A 13,085-nucleotide genomic window follows, 5' to 3' on the forward strand; every position below is an offset into this window, starting at 1 on the left:
TATTTTAATGATTATAGAATAGCAGTTCTTACTATTTATTTCTTAAAGATTGAAAAGATATCATTATCACATGAGAAATTGAAAACAGATAATGATTTTATATATTCTAAGCACAGAAATACCATTTTGTAACATTTAGAAAAACATTTGTTGCCATATATAAAAAATTTACTTGATAAACTAATTCTCCCAAGTACAAGGATAACTGGGACGCTTAGGAAGCAGACTGTGCCACCATCATAGTCTGACACATGGCAGGAAGGGATCACTTCCTGTACAGCATTCTTCTCACAGCATCTTTCACGTCTCTGTTTCTTAGACTGTATATCAGAGGGTTTAGCATTGGGATGATGAGTGTGTAGAGCACAGCTATGACCTTGTTTTGCCCTGGGGAGGAGATGGCCCCAGGCTGGGCGTACATGAAGAACACAGTCCCATAGAACAAACTCACCGTGGCCATGTGGGAGCCACAGGTGGAGAAGGTCTTACCCCTACCATAGGTGGAGGAGATCTTCAGGACAGTGGAGAGTATGTAAGCATAGGAAACCAGGATGACACTTGTGGTGGTGACAATGATGAGGGAGGAGAGAATGAATAGCACCATCTCGTTCACAGACGTGTCAACACATGAGATCTTGATCAGGGCTGGGACATCACAGAAGAAGTGGTCCAGTCGGTTTTCTCCACAGAAACGCAAGCTGAAGGTGAATCCTGTCTGGACCATGGAGTTGATGCCTCCACAGATGTAGGAGCCAATTACTAAATGAACACAAACCTGTTGAGACATACGGACAGGATAGAGGAATGGCGAGCAAATGGCTGAGAAGCGATCATATGCCATCACGGCCAGAAGAAAGCCTTCAGTTGTGACAAACAGAGCAAAGAAGAAAAATTGGGCTGCACAGCCATTGTAGGAAATCTTCTTTTCATGAGATAGGAAGTTGGCTAAAGTTTTGGGAGCAATGACTGTGGAGTAGCAGAGATCTAAATAGGATAAGTTTCTAAGGAAGAAATACATAGGTGTATGAAGCCTCGAGTCCATCCTGATGACAATTATCATGCTGGTATTTCCCACCACAGTGACCACGTAGGCCAGCAAGAACACCAAGAACAAGAGGATCTGCAGCTTCGGAGGGGTTCTGAAGCCCAGCAGAATGAACTCAGTCACTCCTGAGGAATTCCTGTTCAGCTGGCTCTTCATGGCTGCGATGCAGGAGGAACTGGGGAGATGGTAAACTTGAAAGAAAGGAGTACTCAGAATACTTGTTTTAGTAAAAATAACTAAAACCAGACAAATCCTATATAGAATACAAAGATTTGTGCATACAGAGGATAGAAGACACACAGGACAATTGAAAGATAGCTATGAATGGAAAAAAGAAGAAGTATGTATTTAAAAAGCTTGTGTTGTATGTATTTAGGCATCTGCTATTACAGTTATAAAGTGTCCTTAAAACATGGTGGTACAGAAAGGAAGTGATTTTTATTTTAGTTTAGGTATGGAGAAATTCAGACAAAAACAGATGTAAAAAGTTCCTTTAGAGTCATGAGATTGAGCAGCTGAGTGGTTTACTATTCAACCATCTATCATGAACTATAAAAGAAAATTGGCAAACAATTCAAAGATTCACATCCTATGGAAATGTCTTATAAATTATAATAAATAAAAATCATCTTTATTGTTGTCGTTGCTACGGTTTCACTAATTGTGACATTTTTTGAAGACAGGCTGGGTCTATGCAAGGACATTAGAGTCAGTTTGGCCCAGTATCTAGGATACCTACTTTCTTTAAAAAATTAAAAGTTAACAGAAATATGGGCTGATTCACTTTAGAAGGCAGAAGAATCATCAAAGTAACCCCTGGTAACACCTATCAACTAAAAAAATGAATTTAAGGAAACCTTAAATTTTATATAAAAATGTTTCTGGTTTCAACAGAAAAATTCAGGAAAAAAGATGTAATTGAAGCAATCTCAAAAGGAATGTGCTGAGAATAAACAAATTAAATACAAAATATATTGTAAGAACATAATGTAATGTTGTTTTTCAACAGTAAAATTCAGGGAAAAAGATGTAATTAAAGCAATCTCAAAAGGAATGTGCTGAGAATAAACAAATTAAATACAAAATATATTGTAAGAACATAATGTAATGTTGTAATGAACCCATTTCTTACCTTGTATAGCCTCTACTACATGTGAAGTGTGAAGAAACAAGAGTATGAAAAGTGTCCCTGGTTTGACAGAAAGTCTTCCTGCCAGATGGATCGCATTTCCTCCCTGTGCAGATCAGACTCCAGCTGCTAAGATGAGCAAGTCCCAGCAACAGTTGTAGGTTCTCTTCCCCTCTCTATGTCTCCCTCTGTCTCTGTCTCTCACTCTCTCTCTCTGTAGTTTATTATGCTTTCTCACTGATTAAAACCATGAGCAGACCTGGGATCGATCCTAAGAGAAATTCTCTCCCGATGAGGGAAAGCCAAGTGGTGGCCATTCCCTCTGCAAGGTGTTCCCCAGGCATGAAGGTCTCTCTCGCCAGTGACATACTTTATATCCGAATGCAGAAGAAAAATGAGAGAAGAGGTGATGCCCTAGGAGACTCACCAGGCCTTGGGTAGAAGGGCTCTCTGGAGGATACGAGAACTATCCTTCCTCTTAGTGAACAAAATAATAATGATAATTGAGCACATTTGGATGAGAAGTTCTTGATTCCTTTTTCAACTTGATGATCTACACAGGGGGAAATTCACTATTTTTCATCTGAGCAGGTAACAATCCCCACTTTGAGCAACTCATTCCTTATCTCTACATTTAATGCATCCTGCTGTAGTCAAAAGAAATCTGACCCAGAGGATAATCTAAACAGTCTGTTGAAGACTTGGGGGAAAAGTGGGACTTGAAGTCACACAGAGATTGGCAAGAGCAGGCAATCGTACCTCCGTCTATGAATCAAGGCTGAGAAGAAGTGACACCAAGGGTCCCAGAAGCATGAGGATTGCTTCAAGTGTGAGCCCACGGTGGGGTTAGGCACCTGGGCTAGACCCAGGGAGAGGAGCCCCAAGGGCACACTGGAAGAGAAAGAAATTCCCTGTCCTCACACCCTCAGTCCCGTCCTTGTGGGAAAGCGGTACCTCCAGGATCCTAGGGATCCTCCTACTGACTCCTGATGATGTTGCCCTTGAGCTAGGACAACTTTTTTGGGTATTTCTTATGGCGCAACTTCGGCATGAACTCATCCCTTTAGATTTCCTTCATCTAAAAGTTCCTCTGTCAAGTGTGTGCTGAACTTTTATTTGCTTCTATGTAATGGCTCTTCTCCCCTCCAGCCACTTTGACAATGTCCCTTTTTCTACTGCTCTTCAAAATTTATTCTGAAGTGCTTTATTTGGTTTTCTTTCTGTTTATCCTGCTTGGGATTTTGCCCCTGTCCTTGCATCTGTGTGATTAGATTTGTCATAAAATATGAACCATTTTTGCCCATTATAGTTACATTACTTTTCTGGCCCCTCTTCTTCCTGTTACATGAGTACTATTTTCTCTGTTCATTAGTTTTCCTCGTGAACTCAATCTTGGGTTTGGTTTGTTTCTCTTGCTATGTATTCAACTTGAAAATATTTTCCTTCTGATGTGTTTCCTTTCCTCAGGAATTACAGTTATTCCCTGTGTATTGTACAATCTCTGAAAATAGTTGGTTCATTTCTCCAGAGTTTAGTTTTTTGTCACAGAAGGCAAACCTTCTAGGAATTGCTCTTTCATAAGTAGATATCGGCACATCTTAAATTCATTATTTTTGAAATATTAAATGACATTTACATTTTTAGGGTAAACATATGTTTCAGAGATTTTATTATTCTTTATATATTAACATATTTTCTTAATAACCTGTTTAATGCTTTTGGAGTTAAATTTATGAAACAGATTTAGCTATAATTTTTATTTTAATTTGTATATGAGACTTGCGACAGACTCTTAAATATAGCTAGGAAATACTGCCTTTGTGATGATTCTTGTTTATGTAAGAATGATCTTGCTTCTTTCCTTTTTTAAGATTAATTTATTTTACAAAGTGAGAGCATTTAAGTGGGGGGAGGGGCAGAGGGAGCAGGTGAGAGAGAATCTCAAGCAGACTCCCCACTGAGTACAGAGCCCAACACGGGGCTCAATCTCATGACCCTGAGATCATGTCCTGAGGTGACATTAAGAGACACTTAAAACTGAGCCATCCAGACTATCCAGTCTTGCTTCTTTCTTAAATGCTTGGCAGTAAACACTAGTAAAGCCAATTGTAAAAGAATCTTTCTTCATTAAAAGATTATTATTAGAATTTAATTTTTATAGTAGACATTTTAAAATTTATATTTCTCCTTTATACAACATCTTGATATATTTAAAATATTTTTATTTTAAAAAATCATCAATTTTTTGGTAAAAATATTGTTTATTATAAAATTGAACCCCTGAGCGGGGGTTAGGAGCATAGAATTCACATTTAGTCAAAAATCTGTATATAACTCTCAATTCCCCTAAAATGTAACTACTCATAGCTTCCTGTTGACTATAAGCCTTACTGATAACACAAACATTTTATTAACATATATTTTTGTGTCATATGTGTTATATACTGTTATCTTACTAAAATAAGCTAGAAAAAAATAAAACATTATTAAGAAAATCATACGGAGAAGGCAGTACAGTTATAGCACTATACTGTATTTATTGAAAAGGATCTGCATTGAAGTGGACTCATGCAGGTCAAACCTGTGTTGTTCAAGGGTCAAGTGCATATATATTTTTAAATATCAGGAGTATCTATATATTTTTAAATATCAAGAGTATCTATCCCCTTTACATTCCTGATACTTGTTATTTAGTGTTGCTGTTCTTCCAGTCATATTGGCTAGGGTTTTATACATCTTACTCATCTTTCCAAGAATCAATGTTAAGCTATGTGATCACCTCACACCTGTCAGAATGAATGAAATAAAAAATTAGTAACATCAAGTATTGATGAGGATGTGGGGAAAAAGGAATGCCCTTGCGCTGTTGGTGGGAATGCAAACCGGTGCGGCCACTATGGAAAATGGTATGGAGGTTCCTCAAAAAGTCAAAAATAGAACTACCTTATGATCCAGTAATTGCAGTACTGGGTATTTACCCCAAAAATACAAAAACACTAATTCAAAGGGATGCACTCACCCCTATGTTTATTGCAGCATTATTTATAATAGCCAAATTATGGAAGCAACCCACGTGTCCATCAACAGATGAATGGATAAAGAAGATATGGTCTATATATACAATGGGATATTACTCATTTTAAAAAGAATGAAAACTTGTCATTTGCAATGACATGGATAAAGCTATAGTATAATGCTAAGTGAAGTAAGTCAATCAGAGAAAGATAAATACCCTATGATTTCACTTATATATAAAATTTAAGAAACAAATCTAATGGGCAAAGGAAAGGAGAGAGTGAGGAAGAGAAACTAAGAAACAGTCTCTTACTATAGAGAACAAACTGATGTTTACCAGAGGGGAGGTGGCTGGGGGGACGGGAGAAATAAAGGATAGGGATTAAAGAATACAGTTATCCATGATAAGCTTTGAGTAAGGTATACAATTGGGGAATCACTATATTGTACTACAATAGATACTAATCTGAAACTAATATAACCCTGTAAGTGACCTATACTGGAATTAAAATTTAAGACTTCATAAAAATACTAGAAAGCCTAGCAGAAAAAAATGTTAAGCCATTTAAATATCCTATGCAGTCCATAATTTTTCCATTTCATGAATTTTTATGTATATTGTTTACTGTCGTTTATTTTTTGTTTTAACTTGCTGTTTTCTCTGTCACTATATTAAAATAGAAGAATAATGTAGATGTCCCTGTTTTACTTGTTTATAATATTTATACTGCTTTATATATATATATATATATATATATATCCCTCAGTACTTATTTTTCTGTATTGCAGAGGTTCAGATATAATTTATTATTTAGTTCAAACTAAGTAAAATTTAATTTGATTTCTTTTTGATCCATTGAGTTTTAGGAAGTATTTTTAACGTCCACACCCATAGAGTCTTCTCAATTAACTAGTTATTATTGATTTTCAATATTAAGCTGACCATTATCAAAGAACATATGCTGAATAATTTCAATCACTGATTCTGTTGAAGATTTCTTTATTTCCCATGTATTGTGAGTGGCATTAAATGTTCTTTTCTTTTTTATTTTTTTGGCAGTAAGTGTTCTTATGTATTTTATTTTATTATTTTTTTTATAATAAATTTATTTTTATTGGTGTTCAATTTACCAACATACAGAATAACACCCAGTGCTCATCCCGTCAAGTGCCCCCCTCAGTGCCCATCACCCATTCACCCATACCCCCCGCCCTCCTCCCCTTTCACCACCCCTAGTTCATTTCCCAGAGTTAGGAGTCTTTATGTTCTGTGTCCCTTTCTGATATTTCCTACCCATTTCTTCAACCTTCCCTTCTATTCCCTTTCACTATTATTTGTATTCGCCAAATGAATGAGAATGTATAATGTTTGTCCTTCTCTGATTGACCTATTTCACTCAGCATAATACCCTCCAGTTCCATCCACGTTGAAGCAAATGGTGGGTATTTGTCATTTCTAATGGCTGAGTAATATTCCATTGTATACATAAACCACATCTTCTTTATCCATTCATCTTTCTTTTTTTTAAGATTTTATTTTATTTACTCATGAGAGATACAGAGAAAGAGAGAGAGAGAGAGACAGAGGGAGAAGCAGGCTCCATGCAGGAAGCCCAACGTGGGACTGGATCCCGGTCTCCAGGATCAGGCCCTGGGCTGCAGGCGGCGCTAAACCACTGCACCACCGGATCTGCCCTCCATTCATCTTTCAATGGACACTGAGGTCCTTCCACAGTTTGGCTATTGTGGACATCGCTGCTAGAAACATCGGGGTGCAGGTGCCCCGGCCTTTCATTGCATCTGTATCTTTGGGGTAAATCCCCAACAGTGCAATTGCTGGGTCGTAGGGCAGGTGTTGGTGGGAATGTGAAATGGTGCAGCCACTCTGGAAAACTGTATTATTTTGTTGGTCATCACATTGAAAATGTCTACATTCTGGCCACTAAAGCACAATTTATGCTCAGTAATCAGGTTTTTGAAATCCAAATTTGGCCTATTTTCTTTTTTCAAGGTTGGTCTATTTTTTAAGGTCAAAAGCATAGGGAAATGTCAATCAGCAAAGGATGACTTTTATAGGGTGCCAAATTATAAAGTTAGAAGTGAAAATTCAGACGTGAATACTCCCAGGCTAAATTTAAATTACAAAATTGCAAACAAAAACAAAACAAAACAAAAATCACCCAAATAAAACAAAACAAACGAAACAAAACAAAAAACGATTGTAAACTGCTTGACATCGTTATTTTGCTTGAATTCCGAATAAAATACTTGGTAAATGTTGGTAAAATAGTCATTGTTTCTGACCATTTTTATAAATGCAGGGACTTCTGTAATTACTTTGGCAATTTATAGGTAAGAGAGAAGTGATTCCTTTGGGATATGAAAACTGGATATTTCATGAAATGTTTAAATTCTATTGAATTCAATAAGTGGAAATTTCTCAAGTTTAGGACTAATTATTTTCCTAGTATGTCATATTTTATATTCCAGTGTCATATTTTATAATATTCACATTGACCCTGTATATTAAAGGCATATATAATTATAATTATCTCAGGAAAACAATATATTTATTTAATAAAATAGATTTCTGAGATTCTGTTGAAAGCTGTGAAGGATATCTATTCAAAGCTTGATTCCTCCAAAATGAAAGTTCAGAGATTTCTTTATAAGATAACTCAATTGAGTAAAAAAGATAGTTCTAACTTCATGTCATATATCTCAATGGCTTACAAAGGAATCAACTTTTTTGTCCAGCTTCATGAAATTAGGTTAGTATGACTAAAATAAAAATTTTCCCAAACCTTGTTATTGTCCTTAGTAGCAATTTCGTTCTCAACTGTCTTCTTTTGATTCGAGTCCCGAAACAGGCAATTGCTGAATACTGCATATCCATCATATTTTTTTATATTCCTTTAACCTGCCTTTATCTTGCATTCTCATCCAAAATACAGTAACCCCAGCATCTTACACTCAAGATGTGTTAGCTTAAGTTTCCAAGATCTATAAAGAACTTATTAAACTCAACACCAAAGAAACAAACAATCCAATCACGAAATGGGCAAAAGACATGAACAGAAATCTCACAGAGGAAGACAGACATGGCCAACAAGCACATGAGAAAATGCTCTGCATCACTTGCCATCGGGGAAATACAAATCAAAACCACAACGAGATACCACCTCACACCAGTGAGAATGCGGAAAATTAACAAGGCAGGAAACCACAAATGTTGGAGAGGATGTGGAGAAAGGGGAACCCTCTTGCACTGTTGGTGGGAATGTGAACTGGTGCAGCCACTCTGGAAAACCGTGTGGAGGTTTTTTTTCAAAGAGTGAAAACTGTGTGGAGGTTGATTTTTCACTCTCGACCTGCCCTACGACCCAGCAATTGCACTGCTGGGGATTTACCCCAAAGATACAGATGCAATGAAATGCTGCGACACCTGCACCCCGATGTTTCTAGCAGCAATGTCCACAATAGCCGAACTGTGGGAGGAGCCTCGATGTCCATCGAAAGATGATGGATAAAGAAGCTGTGGTCTATGTATACGATGGAATATTCCTCAGCCATTAGAAACGACAAATACCCACCATTTGCTTCAACGTGGATGGAACTGGAGGGTATTATGCTGAGTGAAATAGGTCAATCGGAAAAGGACAAACATTATATGGTCTCATTCATTTGGGGAATATAAAAAATAGTGAAAGGGAATAAAGGGGAAGGGAGAAAAAATAAGTGGGAAATATCAGAAAGGGAGACAGAACATGAAAGTCTCCTAACTCTGGGAAACGAACTAGGGGTGGTGGAAGGGGAGGAGGACGGGGGGTGGGGGTGAATGGGTGATGGGCATTGAGGTGGGCACTTGAGGGGATGAGCACTGGGTGTTATTCTGTGTGTTGACAAATTGAAGACCAATAAAAAATAAATTTATAAAAAAAGATGTGTTAGCTTAAAGATTTTATCAGGACTGAAACCTAATTTCATTTCTTATTTTTTAAAGCCATACCTCCAATTTAGATTATATTAAATCTGGAGAACATTTTTTGCATCACATTTAAAATAAATATATTTATTTTTTTAAATATTTAGAAGGAGTGGTAAAAAAAGATTTCAGTCTCATTGTTTATTTTGTGATGTTTCTAGCCTGCATGAGAAGCGCAATTGCTTCTTTTGTAGTTTTTCAGATTGCAAGACCTATAATCATTCTTGCATACTCTCCCACTGATCTCAAGAGGATTAACTGATGAAACAATTTTTAAAAGAAGGAAAGATTTCCCTGGAGATCATTGTACAAATATGTTAAACATATGTGAATTTTTTATTAAGTGAGGAAACTCTAAAATCTATAAACTCAAGTTTAAAACCAAGACAAAATCTTCTGTATATTGTAAGCCAGAAGGAGTTTTTGGAGGTTACAGCTTACTTAACCATGACAAGTATACATTCCACACGGGAAATATGAAATCCCCCAACCCATATTGTGAAAGACTTTAAGGGGATTATTGCTAAAAGTTTGAATCCTGATTCAATAAGGGGCTTATATTATATTTACCTAAATTAAACCTCTCAAGGCATCCTCTAGAGTGGCAGTTTTAGGGACTTAATTAGTTTCAGGATTTGAAAACCAAGACATGTCATCATTGACAAAGGAAATAATTAAATGTGTGACATACCATGGAAGGGTCAAACTCATGAGATCTAGATTGAAAGGAGATGAGTTTAGGAGTCTAAGGTTGGCAGCTGTTATCTGTCTCCATCCAATCTGTAGGAAATTTGTCTGATTCTACAGAAAATTTTATTTCAATTCATTTTACCTTCTTTATTTCTACTGCTAAGTACCTAAAACAAATACTACTGTTGTAACAAATAAACTTTAAAATAATCGCAATGCTACATATTAGATATTTAAAGATATTTCAATGAAGTAAAAATGTATGTACAGAATGTACTATTATACTATATAACTTGGTCACTTTTCACAAATTTAACATACCCACATAAGTAGCCCTCAGATAAAGAAACAGATTGTTACCAATACGACGGAATCCTCCCTTTTTTTCTCTTCTGGTCATTATCTCTCTCAAGGCTTAGCCACTGTGCTTACTTTCAAGGAGTCAGTTCATGTTTTGAAAAGATTTAATACAATGGAAAACTATTTCCTGAAAATTTAAAGTCAAACATGCAGCATGGATGGCAGAGATTTTGTTTGTAGGGTGGGATGTGCCTCCCCTACTCTATCCAATCATTCAGAAATTTACTTTGAAGGTTCTTCCATCTTCAACAGGTTTCTACAGTCAGCCAGCAGATGGAGGAAGAGAGAGTGGTGTCACATGGGAGGTTTTCACTGGTAAGCCTGGAGGTCATTTTCATAATCTCCATTCATAAGAATCCAATTATAGAGCACACCAAAATGCAAAATGTCCAGGATGTCCAGTCTCAATGTGTGTTCAGCAGGAAACATTTGTGATTAGACTCAGTGTCTTCTCCAGCTGTTAACATTCAAATCCAGTCTACCATTGCCTTCCACCTGGTCTAACTAGTAGCCTGTAATAACCTTCTGAAGAATCTTTGCTTCCTTCCCTCACCCAATCTATTTTATGTAGAGAAGATAAAAGTATGTTCTCTAAAATTTAACTCATTTTTGCTACTTCTTTGCTAAAATTATGTCCTAAAACCTAACTGAATTGCAGGCAATGAGTAACCGGTAAGAATCCTTGGCACAGCTCCTCACTGCTCATCTTCATCCTCTTTCACTCTTTTCTTATTTGCTGTCACCAGTTGTAATGCTGACGCTCTTTCCATTCCTCAAGTTCTCTTTCACCTCTTTCCTTACCTTTGCTCCTACTCTACCTCCAAATTCCAGGCCTCTAATTAAATGTATTCTCCACAAAAGAGTCATTCTCAAAAAAAGATGATATGTGAGGAGAATTTTCCCTTCTTTATAGACTTTATCTCAGTCTTTTGTTCTTTATGACACCATTAATATTAATTTCTACATGTGTTTCGGCTCTCTCTCACTGTCTCTTTTATCCTTCTGTTCTAGATAACTCTTAGATAACTCTAAGTCATTTCAGGGCAGAAAGTTGTCTGCTATATTTTCTCATCCCTGTATACTTAGGGTCTGGGGTCTCTGGGGTATCCTTCAAACTAGAGACTGAATGTGTTGAAGAATTTTAAAATTGAGTTTTTTTTTTATATGAGATCAATTGGTGGTTATTCTGAAGTTTTGAGCGTGATGAAATAAGAATTAGCTTTTTTTTCAGCACTCTAAAGATTCCCCTGTTTTATGGCCTCCATAGCTTCTGAAAAGAAGTTAGAAATTGTTTGAGCCATTGTTCTCTAATATTCATGGTATGTAATGTAGCCTCTTTCTCTAGCTACACTTAAGATTTTCTCATTTCTTTGGTGTTTATCAGTTTGATGATGATGTGTATAGGCATTTTATCATGCTGAAAGATGAGGTATCTGTAAGAGCTCCCTTCATAGATTTCATAGACTTGTTGCCAGGTTCTCACAGGGAAGAAGGGGTAGGGGAGCTCTCAGGACATATGACCTAGATATACAGAAGTGCTTGTTACATTTCAAACACAAAATGAATAGGTATTTTAGGAAGGAATAAATTGATTAATAAATTAATGAAGGTAAAGGGGGTACATGGTGCTTTACTATAGTATATTTTGTACAGCATCTCCTGAAAACATAGTTGAAGGAGATAGGAAAGAGTCTGTATATTTTGGCATCTCTTGTGTAGTAAACAAGCCAAAGATCCTCAGGGAAATATTGCTTCTGAATCTGAATTCCTTGGAGAAATATGGACACAGTTTACAGCATTCCCTGGGAATAAACCATATCATTTGAAAGGATAAATAGTTTTTTAATTTTAGTACTGTATTGTATTAGCTTAATAGCTAATCATGAAATGTCTATAAGTGTTAAAACTTATTTTAAGAATTACACATTTCAGTGTGATGTCTGGGAAGAAGCAAAAAAAAGTAAACCTAAGTGCCTTATCCTGCGATGGAAATATAAAAAGTATGAACATCACCAAACGAAAACCTTTGCCTGAATAATTCTGTTTCTTTGGCTTTGAGAATAATAGTTTGTAAGTTTTAGTGTTTTGTAGACTGATTTATAATTCACATACTGAAAACAAATCTAAAACTCTGAGTACTTAATTTATATTAATAATTTTTATTCTAATTCATTTTAATTATAGAGGATTATAGAGGATCTGAAATTGATTTGTTAAATGACACCATTTTTGACTAAAAGTGTTCATGATTTTATAGTTAGGGAAAATTTTCTTTCAGTTTTTAATGAAAACATAAATAAAAGTAATACGCTTGCTAAACATTATAGCACACTGTTCCAGCATATCTAGGGAACTGGGGAGCAGGAGTAAAACTAGGTCTGGTTTGATAAAATTATTACTTGTGGGGGTGATGGATCTGTTTTTGACTCAAATGACTGTAGCCATTGTAATACAATTAGTTGCCTTAGGAATTGTTCCTTAGGTTTGGGAGAATGCGTGTTACTACTAGGAAGATGCTATTATACTTTGGCACTAATAACCAGGATCTCTAGAACCTTCAATATTCCCTGGAGAAAACCGTTATTATATTCTCTCTGATAAATTTTTGTTAATTTATGAGTTTTCATTCTTAAATACCTTTTCACAGTGTTTATCCTACCTAAAATGCCTTACTCTGCTTCCTAAGCTATTTTCAATGCTTAGCTTTGGATCCATCTTTTTTTAAAAAACAAAAACAAAAACAAAAACATCTGTTCTTATTAATCTCCTTCCATCCATAAGCCCCATAGAAAGAGTGAATCTCATTTACCATTAAGTTTATGGCACATTGTACGTTGCTGTATTCAAGCACAGATTTTGTC

The 13,085-nt window shown here is 36.1% G+C and overlaps 1 protein-coding gene across 1 annotated transcript; it reads right to left on the reverse strand.

Annotated features, from left to right (window-relative positions):
• Positions 1-265: 265 nt before the first annotated feature.
• On the reverse strand, positions 266-1,201 carry LOC144306135 (olfactory receptor 9S13-like). Its single transcript, XM_077885464.1, has one exon. The coding sequence runs from the start codon at positions 1,199-1,201 to the stop codon at positions 266-268; it is 936 nt and encodes a 311-aa protein (XP_077741590.1).
• Between the last annotated feature and the right edge of the window lie 11,884 nt (positions 1,202-13,085).

Source organism: Canis aureus, chromosome 3, assembly GCF_053574225.1.
Source record: "Canis aureus isolate CA01 chromosome 3, VMU_Caureus_v.1.0, whole genome shotgun sequence".
In the NCBI taxonomy this organism is placed as follows: domain Eukaryota; kingdom Metazoa; phylum Chordata; class Mammalia; order Carnivora; family Canidae; genus Canis; species Canis aureus.